The 23,460-nt window shown below is 36.8% G+C and overlaps 1 protein-coding gene and 1 pseudogene across 1 annotated transcript in view; one reads left to right on the forward strand and one right to left on the reverse strand.

Annotated features, from left to right (window-relative positions):
• Positions 1–23,460, forward strand: part of Mcf2l2 (MCF.2 cell line derived transforming sequence-like 2) — a 243,675-nt gene that overhangs the window by 78,761 nt on the left and 141,454 nt on the right. The window contains exons 4-5 of the mRNA XM_076867044.2: positions 13,182–13,272; positions 15,567–15,686. Of these exons, the coding sequence (XP_076723159.2) occupies positions 13,182–13,272; positions 15,567–15,686 (211 nt within the window). The remainder of the gene's footprint in view (positions 1–13,181; positions 13,273–15,566; positions 15,687–23,460) is intronic.
• Positions 9,419–9,760, reverse strand: LOC143408719 (elongin-C pseudogene; annotated as a pseudogene).

The raw sequence follows: 23,460 nt of genomic DNA on the forward strand, positions 1-23,460 counted from the left end.
CTAAAAAGTTTTTTCACAGCAAGAGAAACAATAAGAGAAGTAAATAGGGAGCCTACATCATGGGAACAAATATTTACTCCTCACACATCAGATAGAGCCCTAATATCCAGAATATACAAAGAACTCAAAAAATTAGACAATAAGATAACAAATAACCCAATCAACAAATGGGCCAAGGACCTGAACAGAAACTTCTCAGAGGAGGACATACAATCAATCAACAAGTACATGAAAAAATGCTCATCATCTCTAGCAGTCAGAGAAATGCAAATCAAAACCACCCTAAGATACCATCTCACTCCAGTAAGATTGGCAGCCATTATGAAATCAAACAACAACAAGTGCTGGCGAGGTTGTGGGGAAAAGGGTTCTCTTGTACATTGCTGGTGGGGCTGCAAATTGGTGCGGCCAATTTGGAAAGCAGTATGGAGATTCCTGGGAAAACTGGGAATGGAACCACCATTTGACCCAGCTATTGCCCTTCTCGGACTATTCCCTGAAGACCTTAAAAGAGCGTATTACAGGGATACTGCCACATCGATGTTCATAGCAGCACAATTTACAATAGCTAGATTGTGGAACCAACCCAGATGCCCTTCAATGGATGAATGGATTAAAAAAATGTGGCATCTATACACCATGGAGTATTACACAGCACTAAAAAATGACAAAATCTTGGAATTTGCAGGGAAATGGATGGCACTAGAGCAGATTATGCTTAGTGAAGCTAGCCAATCCCTAAAAAACAAATACCAAATGTCATCTTTGATATAATGAGAGCAACTAAGAATAAAGCAGGGAGGAAGAGCAGGAAGAAATGATTAACATTAAACAGAGACATGAGGTGGGAGGGAAAGGGAGAGAAAAGGGGAATTGCATGGAAACGGAGGGAGACCCTCATTGTTATACTAAATTATATATAAGAGGTTGTAAGTGGAATGGGAAAATAAACAAGGTGAGAAATGAATTACAGTAGAAGGGGTAGAGAGAGAAGATGGGAGGGGAGGGGAGGGGGGATAGTAGAGGATAGGAAAGGTAGCAGAATACAACAGTTACTATTATGGTATTATGTAAAAATGTGGATGTGTAACCCATGTGATTCTGCAATCTGTACTTGGGGTAAAAAAGGGAGTTCATAACTCACTTGAAGCTAATGTATGCTAATGTATGAAATATGATATGTCAAGAGCTTTGTAGGGTTTTGAACAACCAATAAAAAAAAATGTTAGCTTTAATTCTACTTTGTCATATATAAGAGTAGCTACTCCTGCTTGCTTTTGGTCTTCATTTATATGTTTTTTTCCCCAACCTTTCACCTTCAGCAGGTAGATGTCTTTGCCTGTAAGGTGAATCTCTTGTAAACAATGTGTGATTGGGTCTTCTTTTTAAATCTGTTTCATCAATTGATGTCTTTTGATTGAAGAGTTTGAGACCATTTATATTCATAATTATCATAGAGAGATGGTTTTTATTTCCTGCCACCTTGATTTATTCCTGATGTTTAATTTACATGATTCTCCTTTGACTATTTATTTAGTGAGATTTATGTGTTCCCTGACTCTGATGTTTCTTCTTCCTTTTTTCTATTTGTAATATTTTATGAAGTATATTTGTAGTGCTGGCTTAGTGGTTATGAATTCTTTTAACCTCTGCTTATTATGAAAGGTTTTTATTTAATCTTCAATTCTAAAGGATGATTTTGCTGGATATAGCTGTCTTTGCACCATTAGCTTTCAGGAGTTAGTGTATATTTTTCCAGTCCCTTCTGGCTTTTAGAGTCTTGGTTGAGAGATCAGCAGAAAATCTAATTGGCTTGCCTCTAAATATGACCTACTGCTGGGAGCCATTAGCCAAGTAGGTATGACAGTTTCCTTGCCAGCGTACCCCCATGTTGCTTAGTGGATGGAAGGACTCCTGGAAGGTGACCTTGCTCAAGGACCAGGGCGGATCCGTGTTTAGGGTGTTCCTGGTTTAGGATAATCAGAGTTTAGGGCGTTGCCGGTTTAGGAAGATTATTCCTGCCGGGAATAGGGTGTATCCTACTGCCTGAGTTCCTCTTCAGTTCTTAGGGATTCAGACAGTATTTTGGGGAGACATAAGCCCAGTGGAAATGTGGATTTGGGCAGAGAACATGGATTTCCCCAGAATGTGTTTGTGGACGGCCGGTGTGAGATCGGGAATAAAGAATTGCTGTTTGAATCTACAATGCTGTGAGTGGCTCGTGATTTGTGCCCAGCCAGACTGCGGCAACCTACTGTTTTTTTCTTGCAACTTTTAAAATCCTTGCTCTCTGTGTTAGACATTTTAATTATAACATGTCTTAGTGAAGATTTTTTTGATCTTGTCTATTTGGGGTCCTAAACACATCTTGTATTTGGATTTCTCTCTCATTCTTAAGTTTTGGAAATTTTTCTGATACAATTTTAGTGAAAAGGTGTGCATTCCTTTAGCTTGTATCTCAGTGCCTTTTTCTCTTTCAATGATCCTAGATTTGGTCTCTTAATGTTTTCCCAGATTTTTTGTATATTCCGATCATGATCTTTTATCATCTTTGTTGTTGTTGTTGAGTTTGTTTTCAAGATTATATACTTCAACATTATTTTATATATTTGTTTGAGGCCTGAATTTCTATCCTCTGTGTGGCCTATCTATTGATGATGCTTTCAATTGACCTTTTAACTTGCTTTACTTAAACTTTCATTTTCAGGATTTCTGTTTGATTCTAGAATCTCTCTTTATTGAAATGTTCTTTCCTTTCCCGTATTTTCTCCCTTAGTTCATTCCTTAGAGCTTCTTTCAGTTTCTTGAACATTAATTATCAACTTTCTACTTTCTTTTTCTAGCATTTTGTCCACTGTGGTGTCAATGGGATCAGTTTTTGTCATGTTGTGAGCTATTTGGAGTGACTTGCTCCCTTGCTTTTTCATGTTATTAGTATTTCCACCCTTTTTCTGGAATGATTATCTCTTTTACTTTAATATAAGGGACTTTTTAGTAAGCTGCTTTTTCTTTACTATATGCCCTGGGTTGGGCAAATGTTTTAGAGTTCAATATTTCACAATCTGAACTTGCTACAATGTCCAGTTTCTAAATGCCACATTGAGAGGAGACATTAATCCCCAATAACTACAGCTGCTTCAGAACAAAGCCATATACTAATAAATCTTTTTGAAAAACTTACCAAAAATGTTCTATGTCAGTTCACTAATCTGAGTAGTAAATGGGAGTGGTTTTCTTGAATTGGTTGAGAGATTAGATAACAAGTAAGTAAAATTGCTTTTAAACTATATTTGGCTTTAAGGTCAACTGTTCGCTCACTGCTTCAGTTCTGTGCTGTGGAGGGATCAAGAGGTACTGCCTATTTTCTCTCCATCATCTTCTGGAGCCTATTTTGTTTGTTTGTTTGTTTGTTTGTTTTACTTGCTGAGGTTTTTGAAATATAGTCCTTTCTTTCTGGGATTTTAGCTATTGTGCCACTTGTTTATTCTCAGTTCTGGCCTAAAGTAGTAAAACTTGCTAGGGGAGTCTCTATGCAGAGCTTCACTCCATTCTTAGCTTGTCAACTTTGACACACCCTTCTTTTGGGGAGTCTCAGGCCATGTGCTGGGGTGAGGAGAACAGATGCATCAGACTATCCTGTAGCACCTTCTAGGCTGAGAAAAGATTACTCAGGGCTCACCAGATTTGGTCTATATTTAATTGATTTCAGCATTTCCCCTACTCTTAGTGTCAGCCAGGTTCCTTATTCCAGAGCTCAGATCACCTGTGAAAGGGTTCTTTACTCTTCTCAACTTGGTAGACTCAACTTGTCATGCTGAATTTCTGTTTCAAATTACTCTTGGGGAGCCACTATAATGTGACTTCCTCTGATCCACTTATTCCTTTTCCTCAAATGATTAACTGAGTAAATTTAAAGGATATTAAAAATATAGGTCATTCAGAGTAAAGAAATTGGGGTATGAGGGTAAAAGGAAGGTTAGAAAATTCAAAAGTAGAGAGGAGAGAAAGTAGAAGAGAAGTAGTACATGAAGGCCATAAAAGAGGGAGAAAGTGAAGAAGGGGGAGAAGGGGAAGGGGAGGAGGAGGGGGAAAGATACAGATAGAACCAAATATGTTGCTATTGTTAGAGGAAGAGGCAAGGAAAGTAAGAGTAACAAAACAAGGAAACAAGTAGAGCAAAACAGCAACCCCTCCCAAAGCAAGCAAACAAACAAAACTTATTATAAAGCAATATTCCTGTCATTTCTATTCCAAACAGCAGAGCTAGTGGAAAGTGTATCCTTTCTCTACTCTGTCTCTTGAAGCCAGGGTCTAGAATTATTTCTATGAGGATTTCTTCCTGCTTCTCTTCCATCAATAAATCTACCCAACCCTTCACTTCTTTGCCTCTCTCCCATGTGAAGACCACGATTTTGACTTTTATTGTTGTCAATTAGAAAAATCACAAAACACTGGGAAGCTAAACAATCACCTCTAAATTATCCATGTATCAAAGAAGAAATCACAAAGGAAGTAAGAAAACATTTTTAGCTAAACGATAATAAAAAAATATATTTGTGTCCATGAAAGAACTAAAGTAATGCTTAGGAAAAAAATTGTAAGTTTAAGTACTTACATTAGAAAATAGAAAAAGTTTAAATCAGTATCTTGTCTTCCATCTTAAGAAGTTAGAATGGCAATTGTTTAAGTCAATTTTTCCATCACTCTGACCTGATAGAATAACGTGGAGGAGGAAAGTTTTATTTTGGTTCACAATTTCAGAGGTCTCCGTCTGTAGATAATGACTCCATAGCTCTGGACCCAAGATGAGGTAGAGCATCATGGCAAAAGCGCATGCCAGAGGAAAGCATATCAGCACATGACTACATAAAAGTAGAGGGAGACTGCTCCACTCACCAGGAACAAAATATATACCCCAAAGGGCACACCTCTGACCTGCCCCCTCCAGCCACATCATATCTGCCTTCAGTTATCACCCAGTTAGTTAATCCATATCAGTGGATTAAGCCATTGATTAGGTTACATCTCTCACAACATGATCATTTCACCTTTGCATGTTCTTGCATTGTCTCACACATGAACTTTTAGGGGACACCACATATCCAAACCATAATAGCAATTAAACCCAAAGAAACAGGAATAAATGAAATTACAGAGAAAAACAATAGAGATCAAAATAAATGAAAGAAAATATAAGGAATATAAAGTTCCACTCTATGACTTGTAATTCCATACAATTTATTAAGACTGCTTTATGGCCTGATAATGGTCTGTTTTGATAAATGTTCCATGAGCATTTGAAGAGAAGTTGTGTTTCTGTAGTTGTTAAATGTTGAGTGTGGGAGGCCGACATAGCATGTGACCAGAGTTTGCTTCCCCTCCTGATCTGCGTGGCACTGTCAGTCACCCCATGATCTGGTTGCTTAAGTAACCGAAGACGGTAGCCCCGATCTTGGGAGTAGAGAAAACGCAAATGTGTCTTCGTGTAGGGGCATGCCTTCCTACATCCCCAGGGATAGAGCTAGCTCACCTGTTCCTTTGTGATGTTACCCCTTGCCCTGTTTGGGATAGAATGTTCCAAGAAAGCACCCTTTGTGTGTCTTCTTCTCTTACTCTGCCCTTGTCAGTCAACCTGCTGACAGCAGACATCATGAAGCTAGACTCAGCACCTTGAAACCTGACCTCTTGCCTCATTTGAATGGCTTCTCCTCCATAAAAGGGGTCAGCACACGTGCTCTCTCTTTCTGTGGACCCGTAACGTTAGAGGAGCCTTCACAGCACCCCCAAAGAAAAAGGTATTTCTGTCTCTTGTGTGGTTATTTTGCGCAGCCCAATTCCTCTGGAGTGACTCCTGAGTGTTTTTGTTGTGTGGAATATGACAGTTGAGTTCTTCAAAATCAGTTCTACATTCTTACTGACTTTTTTTTTTTTTTACTTCTTGTTCTATCAGTTTCTAAGAAAGAAGTAATAAAATCCCAATATTTAGTAATTTATTTATTTATTTTTTAGGTGTATTATAAGATTTTTTACTACATTGCTCAACATTTTTCATACTTTATAACATTTGATGGAGGAAGACTGGTACTGTTTTAAAAAATCTAGTTTTATAAATAAAACTCATAATGAGTGTTTTAAAACATACATAAACTAGAAGAAGTATATTCATAGGAATGTATGAAGAATGAAAATTGCAAAGGAAGCATGAAAGTACAGTACTTTGGATTGCCCCAAATGCCAATGAACAAGATCTAAGTCCTGAAGTTCAACTTTTGAGATGATCATATGATTTTTACCTTTGAGTCTATTGATGTGATAAATTACATTTATTGATTTCTGAATGTTCATCCAAACTTGCATTCCTGGGGATGAACCCTACTTGATCATGGTGCACTATCTTTTTGATATGATTTTGTATTCGATTTGCCAGAATTTTATTGAGAACTTTTGCATCTCTATTCACTAGCAATATTGGTCCGAAGTTTTCTTTCTTTGATGTGTCTTTGCCTGGTTTTGGAATCAGGGTGATATTGGCCTCATAGAATGTGTTTGGAAGTGTTTCCTCTTTTTCTATTTTCTATTTCATAAAATAGTTTGAGATGTATTGGTGTTAGTTCTTCTTTAAAGGTCTTTTAGATTATCTCAATAGATGCTGAGAAAGCATTTGATAAAATACAGCATCCCCTCATGTTCAAAACATTAGAAAAACTATGGATAACAGGAACATACCTCAACATTGTAAAGGCTATCTATGCTAAGCCCCAGGCCAACATCATTCTAAATGGAGAAAAATTGAAAGCATTTCCTCTAAAAACTGGAACAAGACAGGGATGCCCTCTTTCACTACTTCTATTTAACATAGTTCTTGAAACTCTAGGCAGAGAAATAAGACAGATGAAAGAAATTAAAGAGATATGAGTAGGAAAAGAACAACTCAAATTATCACTATTTGCTGATGATATGTTCTATAACTAGAAGACCCAAAAGATTCCACCAGAAATCTCCTAGAACTAATAAATGAATTCAACAAAGTAGCTGGATATAAAATCAACACCCATAAATCAAAGACATTTCTGTTCATCAATGACAAATCTGCTGAACATGAAAATAGGAAACAAGAAGAAGTATATTCAATAGCCTCAAAAAATAAAATAAAAAACTTGGGAATAAATTTAATGAAAGAGGTGAAAGATCTCTACAATGAAAACTACAACACTCTAAAGAAAGAATTTAAAGAAGACCTTAGAAGATGGAAAGATCTACCTTGTTCTTGGATAGGCAGAATTAATACTGTCAAAATGACCATACTGCCAAAAGCACTATACAGATTCAGTGCAATCCCAGTCAAAATCCTAATGCCATTCCTTATAGAAGTAGAAAAAGCAATCATGAAATTCATCTGAAAAAAAAAAGACACCCAGAATAGCCAAAGCAATTCTTAGCAGGAAGAGTGAAGCTGGTGGCATTACTATTCCAGACCTTAGACTATACTACAGAGCAATAGTAATAAAAACAACATGGTATTGGCACCAAAATAGACCTGTAGATCAATGGTACAGAATAGAGGACACAGAGTCTAACTCACATAACTTCAGTTATCTTATATTAGACAAAGGCACCAAAAACTTACATTGATGAAGAGATAGCCTCTTCAACAAATGGTGCTGGGAAAACTGGAAATCCACATGTGAAAAAATGAAATGAAACCTCTATCTCTCACTAAGCACAAAATGCAACTCAAGGACCTAGGAATTAAACCAGAGACCTTGCACCTAATGAAAGAAAAAGTAGGCCCAAATCTCCATCATGACAGATTAGGCCCCAACTTTCTTAATAAGACTTCTGTAATGCAAGAATTAAAACAAAGAATCAATAAATGGGATGGATTCAAACTAAAAAGCTTCTTCTCAGCAAAAGAAACAATGAGTGAGATGAATAGAGAGCCTACAGAATGGGAGCAAATCTTAACCACAAGCACATTAAATAGAGCATTAATCTCTAGGATATATAAAGCACTCAGAAACCTTAACACCAAAAAAAACAAATAACCCAATCAATAAATGGGACAAGGAACTGAACAGACACTTCTCAGAAGAGGATATACAATCAGTCAACAAACATATGAAAAAGTGTTCAACATCTCTAGAAATTAGAGAAATGCAAATCAAAACTACTCTAGGATTTCATCTCACTCCAGTCAGAATGGCAGCTATCAAGAATACAAACAACAATAAGTGTTGGCAAGGATGTGGGGGGAAAGGCATACTCATACATTGCTGGTGGGACTGCAAATTGGTGTAGCCAATCTGGAAAGCAGTATAGAGATTCATTGGAAAACTGGGAATGGAACCCCCATTTGACCCATCTATCCCTCTCCTCGGTCCATACCCAAAGGACTTAAAAACAGCATACTATAGGGACACAGCCACATCAATGTTTGTAGCAGCACAATTCACAATAGCTAAACTGTGGAACCAACCTAGATGCCCTTCAGAGGATGAATGGATAGGGAAACTTTGATATATATACACTATGGAACATTACTCAGCATGAAAAGAGAGTAAAATCATGGCATCTTAAGGTATGCTGGGAGCCATCAGCCAAAGGTAAATGGATGAAGCTGGAGAATATAATGCTAAGTGAAGCAAGCCAATCCCCCAAATCCAAAAGCCGAATGTTTTCTTTGATATGAGGTTGCTGACTCATAATGGCGATTGAGGGGGAGCGTGGGAGAAATGGAGGAACTTTAGACAGGGCAAAGGGGAAGGAGGGGAAAGGAGAGGGTAAATGGGTAGTAATGATAGTGGAATGAGTTAGACCTCATTACCCTAAGTACATGTATAAAGACATGAATGGTGTGAAAATACTTTGTGTATAATCAGTTACTTGAAAATTGTGCTTTATATGTGTAATATGAAATGAATTGCATTCGCCATCATGTATAACAAATGAGAATGAATTAAAAAGTCAACTTTTGGCTAAATTATAAACATGTTTATTATGTAATTATTTGCAAAACTCTAGTAATACTATCAGTGACTATAGATCAGATGTTTTTTTTTAAATACATAGCCCCGTTATTTACCTGTAGAACATGTTTGTTTATGCCTATATTTCAGCATTTATTGTATCATCATTGTTCTAATTTTTAAAGTTACTATCCAAAGGATAAGCAAAACCACCTAAAAATTGGCACAAATGTTTATTTCTCAGTTTGTGGAAATGTTCTTAATTTGTTGATGTAGGAAACAATTTTCAACTTTGATTGCTATGTCGAAAAACAGAAGAAAATCTGCTTTGCAATTCAATTTGTAGTTCAATTGCATACAGGCAACATGCTATATATGAAAAAATTACTAACTGAACTACAGGTCTTAAATACTGTGAAAAAATTTAACAGTTAATTATAATTTGTTTTTATTTAACAATCTAAGAAGTTCACAGACATCAGCAATTCCAGTGTAATTTCAGGTGCAATTGGGAATTCGGGAATCTCGGTGAAGCTGTTAGTGTAGTGCACCTTGTAGGTAAAATACATGCTTACTTTTGATAGCACGTGTGAAGGGGATCACTCTAAAATTGACCTCATTAGTTTCATTTTCAGTAAAGTGATCTGGGCCACTCAACATGGCTTTTATTGTTCCTGATGTTCGTGCATGTTCTTTGTTTTTACAATAAATTCATGACCATTAGAAGATATCAATTTGACATACATGGCATCAGGGCTTTCACAGCTACCATAGGTTTTCTCTTCTCCATCCATTATGTTCCACAGGAACGTTAGTAGTTTCTCATCAGCTACTGCAGCCAGGTCCCCTCATACCGCCATGGCCCCTACTCCAGGGCCACCCCCCACACACCACTAAATTTTATTTTTGATTAGTGTGTTTTGAAGCAATTTTACTGCATTTATGCACATTTCGAATTTCTACATCTTCTTGATAAGTTGACTCTTTATGAATTAATTGTTTATCCCTGCCAATACTCCTTGTTTTGAACACAACTTTTTCTTCTGTTTATATAGACAAACTGGCCATCTTATGATTGTTGTTTGCATGGTATAACTTTTGCTATCATTTTCTTTCAATCTATCTCTGTCCTTAGGTTTAAGGTGTATCTCTTGTAACCAATATATTTACTCTGTCAGTATTTGCCTTTTAAATGAAGTGATATCAACTATTTCCCCTTACTGTGATTATTAAAATGGTTAGGTTTAAATCTACTATCTTGCTATTTATGTCATCTGTGGCTGGTCCTTTTATTTCTCCTTTTGTAATGACTTTTGAATTGTTCAATTTTTTTTTATTTCATCCTCTCTTCCCCTCTGTCTGTCTGTCTCTCTCTCTCTCTTTTTTTTTTTTTTTCAGTGCTAGGGATCAAATCCAGGGCCTCAGACATACTAAGCAAGTGCTATACTGCTGAGCTAAACTCCCACCCCTCAAATATTTTCAGTATTCCATTTATCTCCTCTATTGAGTCTTTAGCAATGATTTCTCTAATCTGACAGTGTGTGCCCTTAAATTAATACAATCTACCTTGATTCAATTTTACATTACTTTATATACAACATAAATAGTATAATTCCATCTCAATCAACTTTAATTTCTATAGTAAAATTCTATTTACTCCATCTCATACTGAATGCTGTTTTGAGAAATTTTATTTCACATAGGCAATATATTTACTAATACCTTGTTATTTTTTCTTTGAGTGGTCAATAGTCTTTAGTGAAATAAGACACATAGTTGATAATATTTATCCACATGTTTAGTGTCTGCAGTGTCTTCTTTGTTTTTTTCAGAGTCAGACTAACAGGTGGGATTATCTGTTTTCAGGTTCATCCATTTGCTTGTCTGTTCAGAATAGGTAACCCACCACTTGATGGGAAAGTCTGCTCTAGAAGTTGCTTACTATGGGAAGTCTAACCCTTCTCTAGAAATTCTTCATTTATTAAATTCTTTTGTCTTCAGAGTTCTCTCATATATAAGGAAAAATATGGGTTTTTAATACAACCAGTGCTGCTTTTCACAGGAATGAAAGTCTTCCTGACCCATAGCCAAACCTCCTTACCCAGAAATTTATCCTTTTCAAACTGTTTCTTTTTCTTTCATCTCTATGCTTCCAACTTCACTCAGCCTGGAGAATACCCTTTAGTATTTCCTGAAGTATGAGACTAATAATGATAAATTCTGTCAGCTCTAGTTGCTTGGAAATATCTTTATTTCACCTCAATATTTTGAATGAATTTTCAGTGGGTGTAGAATTCTCAGAAATTCCAGGTAAGTTCTCTTAGATCTTATTCCACTGGATTGCAGCTTCCATGGTTTCTGTTGCAAAGTCAGTGATTATTTTTTTTTAATTTTGTTCTTTTGAATGTAATGAGTCTTTTTTCACTTTTTAAAGATTTTCTCCTGATCTTTCATTTTCATTAAAGCAGGGTTTTCCTTGCTTTATTCAATGTGGAAAAGGGAGAACCACTTAAATCTGTGAGTTGATGTTTTATCAGGTTGGAAAATTCTTAACCATTTTTGAAAAATTTGTTTCTGCAACACATTCTTTCTCTTCTCCTTCTGGGACTTTTGTTCACATCCCACATATCTCTTACATCCTGTTCTATTTCCCCTTCTCTCTATTCTTTACTTTGATTATTTTCAACTGGTGGGTTTCCAGTTCCACCTATCCTGTCCTCTGCTGTATTCAGTCTGCTATTAAACAAATCCAACAAGTTCTTAATTTCAGATATTGGTGTTTTGTAATCTTAGAATGTTCATTTATTTTTTATTGTAAATTCTAATTCTCTATTGGAACAATACATCATTTATCTACCTTTTCCTCTGTTTTTCTTTTTAACATATGGATCATAGTTACTCCAAAGTTTCTGTCTGCCAACAATGGGAACATCTCTTAGCCTAAATCTACAGAGTATTTTATCAGTTGATTTTTTTTTTAGTCACTTTTCCTTGCATTTGTCAATATGGGGCTACAATAATGGGTCAATCCAGTGGTGCTTAATTCAGATGAGCTACTTATATTTTCTTTCAGATTTTGCTTAGCTCTCTACCTAATTCACCTACAGGTACTTTTTAGGATAAAGCCTACCTTTTTTCCAATTTAGAAAGCTATTGAAGGGTTACTGTGGGTCAACTATTTTTCATGTCCTACATTTCTTTTAATCTCCATAATAATCACATAAAAATAATAGTCATCACTTATATAGAAGTATGTTTATACATTTACATGCTCATTTAACTCTCACATGAATATTATAAATACACACTGTTTTATTAATCCTGCTTTAAAAATAAAATGTCTGAGAAACCAGAGGGTTTAAGTAACTCCTTCCCTCCCAAGGGAGAATATATGGAGATATATATACATACATACATACACTAGAATTCAGAAATTTTCATCTAGTCAGGTTGGCTTCAGAATTTGTGCTTTTAACAACTTCTTTATTGGTGATATTATTCTAATTTTACAGAGAAGGATACCACATGTTAGAAAGATTAGATGTCCCCAAGGTTTCAGTGCTAGGAAGTAACAGCAATAGGGTTTGATCCGGGCTTTAAAGTCCTTGCTCTTTCCTCTACACTACACTCTATCCCAAAGGAGACAAAGTAAATGTTTTTTATTTTGTGGACCTTGTGAGAATTTTGTGCAGGCTTAAGGATGGGCAGAGAGGGCTTCTGGTCTTAATGAAGATGATATCTTCTCATGTATATGGTCCATTAGCCTCTATATGGCCACACACTGGAAGGGGGTTGTGTTCTCGCTGGCATGTGTTATTTCTGAATACCTATAGGACTGACTCCTGGAGAAGGATTTTGATATCTCCCTTAATATCTACTTGAGGAAAGAAAGGGGACGGAGCTCAACCTTGATGTCCTCTGCTATGCTAGGGACACACGATTCTCAACTGACACATGCCTCTTCCTTCAGACATGAGCACATGTCCTCTGTTGGTGTTGCATGGATTTGCCAGCTAGAATCTGAGTCCTATAAAGGGTCTGAGAAACAAAGTACTTGCACTGTTGGGGCTTAGGCTTGGACTGGGAGAGGGAGTTGGCTTCTTTGATGGGAAGATCAGACCTAGTTACTTGCCTGAGCTGGGCAAGATGTGTTCTGCTGTGGGAGCCATACCAAATCCTTAAGTCTCTCCTAACACTGACCTTGCTTTTTTTCAGTGTGGAGGCTGCCAGCATTGGATTCGTCATTGTGATTGACAGAAGAAGGGACAAGTGGAGCTCCATAAAGGCATCCTTGACACGAATAGCAGTAAATACTTATTTTTGTGCTATGATAGTTAAAGTCATTTAAATAGTCTTTTCAAATATTTCATATCAAAGTTATGGGGAAAAAGCAATTATTTTATGTCAAATTTTGAGAAGGTCTTTGTAACAGGTGCTATTGCACCATGGAAGGTCTCCCACAGACAATTCCTGAGCATCACAAAGACTCTTCTGAGTCTTTCTGCCTTATTGACTTCTCTACTTACTGAAGAAGGGAAGGCAGGGAGGGCTGGGAAGTTAACAGGATAACCATTGAGTTACAGGAGTTGATAGGTAAACACCAGCTTCCATATCTCTCTTTGGAACAATTCTGAGCTGTGTTGCAAACAAAATATCAGAGGCTCTCAGCCTCCCTTACCTATAAAAGTAACCCCATCATTTATGCATTGTCTATGCATTGCTGTCTACCTCCCTACTCCCTCATCTGTGCTTCCAGATGTACCCAAATCCTTTGTTTGATTGTTTGCTTTGGGGGATGCCTGATTTAAGACAGTCTTCATTTTACTATTCAAATTACTTTTTCACAAAGTGGAAAAACAGTGGCAAAACCAGACAAAATGGTATTTAGATACATTTGTTGAAGGGATGTTTACATTTGGCATTAAATTGAACAATTTTCGATGGGCTTCCTTTTCCTTATTAGTCAGTTTTAACCACTGTTGCCTTTGAGCAAGTAGATGCATCTTTTCTCTGTTGGGACCTCAGACCTGTGAACCCAGCCATGTTGTCTCAGGGCCACTTACACCAGTTCTTTCACCCTAGCCCAGGCTCATAAGGACAGTGAAGCCTGACTAAAGAGGGTGCAAAATGTCAGGGTGTTAATGTGAGTGCTGGAATTAGGATGGGAGAAGGACAGTTGAAGCCTTGCATACACCCTCATACAGAAGCAGTCATACACAGAGACGTGTACCCATATAGAGTCTTCTCAGATTGCTTTAGAACCTCATCCAGATACACACATTTTGCCTCAGCTGATTTATCATAACATGATACAACAAAATGCAAGGCTGTCCTGTTTAGGAGTTTGTGTTTCAAAGATGGAGAAGGGAGCACTGCTTCCCTTGGTACATTAATTGTTTTGTCCCTTTAGTTTTTCTACAGGCCTTATCTGTAAGATAACTACCACCATTGTTGATGCCCATGACTATTCCAGAGATCTGGCTTCTGAGGAGTTCTGCTTTCCCAGGGGCCACAGACAATACTTGAACAATATGATAATGAGCCTTATTTGTCCCAAAATTATATTCATCACTTTATGTATAAAAGATGCTGTGGTGCAGGAGTCCCTAAATCTACCTACGTATCAGAATTTCTTCAAGTGATTGTTAAACATGCAGATGCCTGGAATTTATATCAGTCCTAATGAATCAGAATAGGAGTGAAGACCAGATTTTCTTGTAACTCTCACTTTAAGAGGTTGGGAAACCACTGGAAGAACAGGAATCCGTGGGTAGTGGGAGACTTGGGTTCTGACTTTGTCACTAAGTAGTTCTGTGAATCCGGGTTAACTCCTTGCTCAGGACCCACCTCAAGATGAGGCCAGTACTTTCCAAAAGCAATTTGGCAATAAAAACAAAGGGTCCTACCAAGAACCCTTAAAATGCTAGTTATTTGGCTCATTCTTACAGGAATCTATCCTAAGAAAATTTTCCAAAGTATGTATAAAGATGTTCATTTGGGTTTTATTTATAATAGTAAAAATATAAAGAATCTTAAACAATTAGCAAAAAGTTATTGATTAGATAAATCATGCACCCATAAAAATAGTTCCAAAGACTTCTTTAAATAACAGGAATAAAAGCTCATAGTATATTAAATAACAGGAATAAAAGTTCATAGTATATTAAAGTGGAAAGGCAAGTTACAAAGTAACTGTGGTGTAAGTCTAACTATGATATAGACAATTTAACAAAAAAAAATAGACTATAATTATATAAATTAAAATATTAAATATGGCTGTGACACCATGGGTGGTTTTGTTTTTCTAATGTAATTCTGTTTCCCAATTTTTATGTAAAGAGTAGGAATTATTTTTATAATAAGAATATTTTTTTGCTCATTGGCTTGATTTGCTTTATTTTTTAAAGAGTAGTTTGGGTTACCTTACCTTAGGGTTCTTTTGATTCTGAAATTCTCTGAGATTTATTCTAATTCTTTGACATCCATGGCCTCCAATTTAACTTTTTCTTCTGTGATCTTGGGCAGGAGAAGAGTAAAGTAGATCTTGGTAATGGATGTGACATTTTCTGTCTACCCTGACACTTGTCATGATGCTTACAGGTGGCATTTCCCGGAAACTTACAGCTCATATTCATCCTTCGTCCATCTCGCCTTATCCAGAGAACATTCACTGACATTGGCATTAAATACTATCGAGATGAATTTAAGATGAAAGTGCCGGTAAGCTTGACTTCTCACCTTGTCTCCATCTCTGTCATTTGAACTGGGCTGCTAAGAAAGGTGGGACTCAAGAGGTACAGAGAGAGAGGAGGGCATCCTAGGCTGGGAACAGCCTGTGCAAAGGCACAGGGCAAGAAGCACACACTTCTTTTGAAGTCTGTGGGAATCCCCAGTTTTGTTGGATCACACAGAAAATAGTATTTTGGAAGAAAAGGAAGAAAACATGAAATAGTATCTTCAGCAGGAGGATAAAGGGTCTGGTTTTTATTCAGTAGACAATGAGGGTCCAGCAAAGATTTTCTAGTTGGGGAGTGAGATTGGGAAATGGTGTACTAGAGTTATGTTGATCTGGGAGTGGTATATAACTGAGGAAAGATAATAGAGGAGGAAGATAAAGGGTAACATTGAAAGAAAATGTGACTCTAAAGCATGGGGGTGACATAAGAATCTGTACCAACAAAATTTAAAAATAAAAAGATTCAAAATTGTATGCATAAGTTTGGTAAACAGAGGTGTGGAAACAATCACTCTCATGCTTAGCTGGTAGGAATATAGTTGGTAACAACTAATATGAAGGACTAATTATCAGCATTTATAAAAAATTTAAATGTAAATGTTATTTGAACTCTCTATAAGAATTATTCTACAGATATATTCTGGTTTGGATAATGGGGTGTTCCACAAAAGCTCATGTGTGAGACAATCAAGAAAGTTTATGGTTGGAATGATTGGGTTATGAGATATTAATCCCCTGGTAGGGATTAACTGAGTGGTAACTGTGGGAAGGTAGGGTATGCCTGGAGGAAGTCCTATCTGTGGGCAGGTAAGTGACTGGATAGGTAGAGTATGCCTGGAGAAGGTCCTATATGTGGGCAGGTAGGTGACTGTGGGCAGGCAGAGTATACCTGGAGGAGCTATCTACAGTCATCACCTAGTTAATCTCTATCAGAGTATTAATACATTGATTAAATTAAGGCTATCATAACCCAATAATTTCACCTGTAAACTTTCTTGCATTGTCTTACACATAAACTTTTAGGGGACACCTTATATCTAAACCGTAACATGGGGATTTAACCCAGAGGTACTCTACTGCTGGGCTCTGTCCCCAGTCCTTTTTATATTTTATTTTGAGACAGGGTCTAAGTTGCAGAGGCTGGCCTTGAACTTGAGATCCTCTTGCCTCAACCTCCCAGGTCTCTGGGATTATAAATGTGCACTACCATTCCCAGGCGAAGTTGTTTTTAATAGCTAAAGACTGGGAAGAACTTAATTATTGACAACTAGTTAAGTTAATTATATTCTACTTAATCAGTGAAATACTTTTCAGCCAACAAAAGTGGTAAGATATGGTACAACCATGTTGGAAATAGTTAGTAGTTTCTTATAAAGTAAACATAGACTTAAACTGTGACCCAGCAGAGAAATGAAAATGTATGTCTACCAAAAAAATGTACAAGAATGTCTATTGACAGGTGAATGGATGAAGAAACTGTGCCAGGCTTCTATAAAGGAATAACATTAAGCAATAAAAAGCAGTGAAGTGAGCTGCTATGAATATTGACATGGCCGCATCACTGTAGTATGCTGATTTTAAGTCCTTTGGGTATAAACTGAGAAGTGGGATAGCTGGATCAAATGGTGGTTTTATTCCAAGTTTTCTGAGAAATATCCATACTGCTTTCCATAGTGGTTGCACCAATTTCAGTCCCACCAGTATTGTATGAGTGTGCCGTTTTCCACACATCTTAACCAAAATTTATTGTTGCCTGTATTCTTGATGATTGACATTCTTACTGGAGTGAGATGAAATTTTAGAGTATTTTTGATTTACATTTCTCTACTTGTTAGAGATGTTGAATATTTTGTCATATATTTGTTGATCAATTGCATTTCTTCTTCTGTGAAGTATCTGTTAAGTTCCTTAGCCCATTTATTGATTGAGTTATTTGCTTTTTGGGTGTTAAGTTTTTGAGTTCTTTATATATCCTAGAGATTAATGATTTATCTGAGGTTCATGTGATAAAGATTTTCTCACAATCTGTAGGCTCTCACCAAAGGCCAAATATGATATGCAGATGCTAATTCACAATGATGGGGGCTCTAGAGAAGAATATAGTTACTTCAGATTAGATAGAGGGGAGTGAAAGGAGAGGAGGGGATATGAGGATAGGAAGGATAATAGAGTGAAACAGATGGTATTACCTTATATACATATATGACTGCATGACCAATGTGATTCTGCAACATGAAAGATCAAAAAAATAAGAATTTATACTCCATTTATTTATGATATATCAAAGTGCATAAATGCATTCTATTTTCATGTATAACTAATTAAAGTAGATTTAAAAATTTATAAAAAATAATAAACCTAAAAAAAATCAGTGAAGTACAAATACATACAATAATATGGAAGCAACTTAATAATATTCTCTTGAGAACCCAAAGTGATTGCTTCTATTCTGAATTCCTGTGTTAACCATTCCATCAAAATGAAAAGCCTAAATGACATGGCAGCAAAAGAGGATTCCTTCATCACATCCAACATGATTAACCTGCTTGCTGAGAATACTCAGTATCCATGGTATCATCGCTGCCTTTTCTACCATTGTGAGTGTGCACCATGGAGAAGTACTTTGCCCATGACCACTGTGTAGATAAAGCTGTGCTCTCTGAATTAAAGATAGTCCTGAAGAGCTTCCTAAGTTAAGGCCAAGAATTGAAATTGGAGGTTAAATCTGATCCAGTAATCATGGGTGGAATGATTGTATTGGAGAGAAATATATTGATATGTGTGCATAAACCAAGATTCAGAAGCTGAACCGGGCTGTGTGGGAGAGTATCTTAAGTGTTGACTTTCTATCATCGGTGAAAATTCTTAAACATGAATCAACAATAAAATGCTTCCTAAAGAGGCTATAAAAATTTCTCTTGAAATAAAGAAACTATATGCTAAAGAGCATATTCTTCATGATTCCTTTTATGTAAAGTTCAAGGATAGGACAAACTAAGCTGTGGTGATACAAAATCAAAACAGCAGTTTTGAGTTGGGTGTGGTGGCACATGCATGCAATCCCTGTGGATGAGAAGGCTACGGCAGAAGGATCACAAGTTTGAAACCAGCCTCAGTGACTTCACAAGGCCCTAATAAATTAAGTGAGACCTATTTCAAAAATAAAAAAATAAAAAGGGCTGGAGATGTAGCTCAGTGGTAAAGCTACCCTAGATTCAATCCCCAGTACCAACCCCGCCCCCCCCCCGAAAAAAAAAGCTTGAGTGTTTAAGGGAAATCAAACAAGCTGTGAGTTTCTTACTCAATTTTCCTGAATTGAGTAATGATTGATATTTAGGAAGAGATGACAACTAACAAGAAGCAAATGACCTGTCACAGTCCTCATGAGCTTTTTTACCCTTCATTATTGAAGACTAATCAATTGTTTCTTGCCACTCTGTTTTAACTGATCAGTTGCTCAATGTCCTATGTATTTCCCTGGTTGTACATAAAACATGCCTCTGAGTGACCATATATACAGATCCCTATGTGATTTATGACCTGCTTTTCATGTGATGCATCTACACTGAGGAGGGACAGGACATCTACATTATCTCAATATTTTGTCTTTAGCTATTTCCGGTAGTTATGTTGATTCCCTACCTAGTCTACTTTTGATTTGAAACTTAAAATCAACTTTTTAGAGAGCTGTTGGCCACCTGAACCCTGGGCACATTTGGTAGATCATTCTCCAGTACAAGTTTGCCTTGTAGGCTGCATTTGACCCACACAAACCTTGCTCTCCCCAGGTAAGTCTGATGCTCCGTGGAATCCAGAGTCTTAGGTTACCAAGTTTGAAACAAACTTCAAAACACATTTTGCCTTTTAAATGACAGATCCAGCTGTTAGGTCTTCCTTACTTTGTTTTTAAAATATGGTTGTGATGTTAGTACTTTTGTAGCCCTCAGCCTCTCTTATTATCATATCTCCCTTTTCATTTCTAGTTAGATAATAATTATATTTCTATAAATTGAAGGGGAAATAAGTTCATTATGCATAGTTGGCATACGGATCTCCTGGCATAGGGATAAAATTGTGGTCAAGGGAGACAGAGTACTTGAATGTAGTGAAGGTTTCTGAGCACCTATTGCTGGCCATTCTGAAACAGCTAGACACACAGCTGCCTTGCCAAACTGTTATGTGAAGTTATTAAGGCAGTCTCACAAAAAGGCAGGTTATCATGGACATGAAAATTGGTTTCTTTAAAAAAAAAAAAAAAAGAAGTCTGTGGCAGAAAACAGGAAATGTTTACATTTGTAATGGAAAGAGCCAACATCTTCTGCAGGAACAGCTTTAAGCAAGTAATGGGTAAGAACATAAATATATACAGAAAAGGAAACAAAAAAAGACATGCTTAATGTATAACAACTGTTCCAAGAATGTGCAAGTGGTACGTGTTATCCTAAAGTTCTTGGATACAGAGAAGGGAATGCAGAGGCTTGGAAAGAAGTTTGTTACAGGGAAGAGTTCCAGGGAAGGGATCATCACAATGCTGCATAGGTCACAGGGGAGGCACTGTCAGGAGGCAGAAGCGGAAGCAAGGGGGAAACCCAGGCCAAAGCCTTTCTGCAGGCCAGAGGAAACAGCTTATGATTGGCTAGTTTGAATAATTCCTCTGGGCTACACAAGTAGTCTCTGGTTATCTGGTACCTGGCTCTGGGCTGGTTTCAGGGTGGGGGAAATAACGTCTGTGCATATAAGTTTGATAAATGTACATGAGGATTTGGATGGGGATTGGCTGGTTTGCATATGAAAAGCATGCTCCCTGCTGAACCCTTGGCCATCTCTGGGTTGTGGGTTAGCCATGGCAGGGACAGTCTCTGGCCAATCACTGAGGCCACAAATGCAGGGTATCAAGAACACAGAAAATAAGAAAATAGTGTTTGTTTAATTGATCCTGTGATGAAGGATGCCAAATATGCAAATACAGAAACAAAGAAATAACAAAGAACAACAACTACTTTAAGGTCAGATTTACATGCTCAGTGTGTCCTGTGAGTTTGACCAGCAGATTTGTTTTGCTATTTCCCTTTCCTATATAAAATTTTTGAACTTGTTTTTTAAACTCTTGATCCTGAGTAGATTAGGAGGAAAACATTTTTGTGTTGAAACTGCTTTGCCTTCTTCATTTTTTAATTTAACGTGCAGTAAAATTCACTCTTTCTGGTACATAGTTCTGTTTGGACAAACACACGGAGTTATTTAATTCCCACCACAGTCAAGCTACAGAATGGTTTTTTCACCCACCAGATTTCCTTATGCTCTTCTTTCTAGTCATTTCCTTTCGCATCCCAAACAGCTGGCAAACTGATCTGTTCTCTGTCCTCACAGTTTTGTCTTTTCCTGAAAATCATGTTAATGAAATTATATACTAAGCAGACATTGAGTATGACTTTGTTACTTAGCACGAACCATTCGGGTTTCATCCATGTTGTTGGATGTGTCAACAGTTCTTTATATTGCTGAATATTGTCACTTGTTATAGAGATACGGGTTTATCCATTCACTGGGGAAGAACATTTTAGTTGTTTCTAGCTTTTTAGTGATTAAGAACAAAGCTGCTATAAATATTCACATCATGCAGGATTTTGCTCTGACATATTGTAGGTATATGTTTAACTTTACGAGAAACTGCTGAACTGTTTTGCAAAGAGGCTCTACTATTTTTCATTCCCACTAACAGTATATGAGAATTCCAGCTGCTTCATATTCTTGCCACCCTGCCAAAAACTGGTAATTAATAAAAGTTTTAGTCATTCTGGTTGCTTGTATTGTGGTATCTCACTGTGGTTTTAATTTGCAGTTCCATCATGACTAATGACATTAAATCTCGTTTCATGTGCTTATTTTCGATTTGTATATCTTTTTTGGTGAAGCTGTAACAAGGCCTTAGAGGCTGCTTTTGCTAAAAGTACTGAATCTTCACTTGGGCCTGCAGCTGTTCAAAGGGTAACTAAAACAGGATAAAAGATCGACATCTCTGCCTTCATTTTGCATTTGTCTCTTTTGCTACCTTAACCCTTGGGAAAAGCTGGTAATCCTCTCCCTTAAAGTCAGAAGGCAGCAAGATTAGAAAAATAACTAAGCTATTTTCAAGGTTTGCAGGGACATCATAATTAACAGATTGTCATATGCCACATATCCTTTTCATATCCTTTTCCACATCACCCAGTGGCACCTAACCTGAAGGAACTGACACCATCTTGCTTTCCCACCTGCCCTTTTCTCTGAATCATTCCTTCCTGCAGTTACCTTGGATTCCAGGAACAACAGGTCTGATGGCTAAACAGCTTGGGATGAGTTGCAACTACTCCCCAGGCAACAGCAAATTTCTCATAGCTGCCAACAAGGCTCTGCCTGGCTGGCCCTGAGATAATGATCAACCAGACCACAGTTTCACCAAGACTGCTTGGCTATGTGTACTTCTAATCCCACTTTGCTACCTAATTTGAGAGTTCATGTCAGTACCCCTGAAAACAGGGTTAAGGACACTTGATCCCCTTTGTCTTCCCAATATAGCTATATTGAATAAATTCCTTTCCTGATTTTCACTGTTATTTTTTCCATTTTGTTTCTGGGATGAGTGGCTGGACCTGATTTGTTGGGACTTCTTGAAGTCAAGCCCCTCTGATCTAGGATTCCAGTAACAAAGCTTCTGTTCAAATCTTTTGCCATTATTGATTGTGTTATTTTCTTATTATTGAGTTTTGAGAGTTTTGTATATATTCTGGATATAAGTCATTGTCAGGTGACTTGCAAATATTTTCTCCCAATTGTGGGCTATATTTTCATTCTCTCAACTGTGACTTTATGGAGTAAATATTTTAAATTTGGATGACATCTAGCTTATCAACTTTTCTTTTATGAGTCATGCTTTTGGTGTCATAATGCAGAACTCTTTGCCTAATCCAAAGATTTTACCTTAAGATTTTTTTTGACTTGCACAACACTTCTGCTGATATGCTCCTTTTATTCTTAATTTTCAATTTAAAATTCTTCTTGGTCCTTTCTAAAGCTTAAGATGAGAAAATAGAGTCCTGGCAAGTGTGAAAAATCACACCTCCCTTCCTGTTTAGATAAGGAGAATTGGAAATACATAGTCTGGCAGGATAGGTTTTGACACTTCGGGCTACAGGACAGTTATTTCTGTCTAACACAATATTGTACATAGGTTTTTGGTTTTTTTTTTTTTTTTTCAGTACTAAATGTTACCATAGGAACGAACAGATATTCCCAGAAGCAAAATACATTCTTAACTAGATAATATCTTGTTACCTGTCTTATAATTTTAATTTAGAAAGCCTGTAAATCTTTTTTCAAACTCCCATAAGTGGTTTAACATTTTTAGGAGGAAAAAGCTTAGATGGATTTAGGGTGTTTTTTTTTTTCTTTTCCTCTCTAATGTTACTAAAATTTGTATTTGTAAAATTCCCAAACAGTTTTCAAAGGTGAAAGAGAAAGTCTTGGGGCCCTTGGGGTTAACATAAGGAGAGATAGTCATCAAATGCCACTAAACCCAAGTTTCTCAGGCAGGGTCTATTGTACTTATGATTTTATTCCTTAGTTTTTGCCATTTATTAGCAGTTTAATACACAGTAAATAAATAAATCATTTTTTGTCTAATTTTGTTTCTCCTATAGACTTTTTAGACCCTAATTTATTTATATATTTTTTTCATTCCAAAATGAATTTATCACTTGACTCATATAATAATACAAG

This window comes from Callospermophilus lateralis, chromosome 10, assembly GCF_048772815.1.
Source record: "Callospermophilus lateralis isolate mCalLat2 chromosome 10, mCalLat2.hap1, whole genome shotgun sequence".
NCBI classification, from domain to species: Eukaryota; Metazoa; Chordata; class Mammalia; order Rodentia; family Sciuridae; genus Callospermophilus; species Callospermophilus lateralis.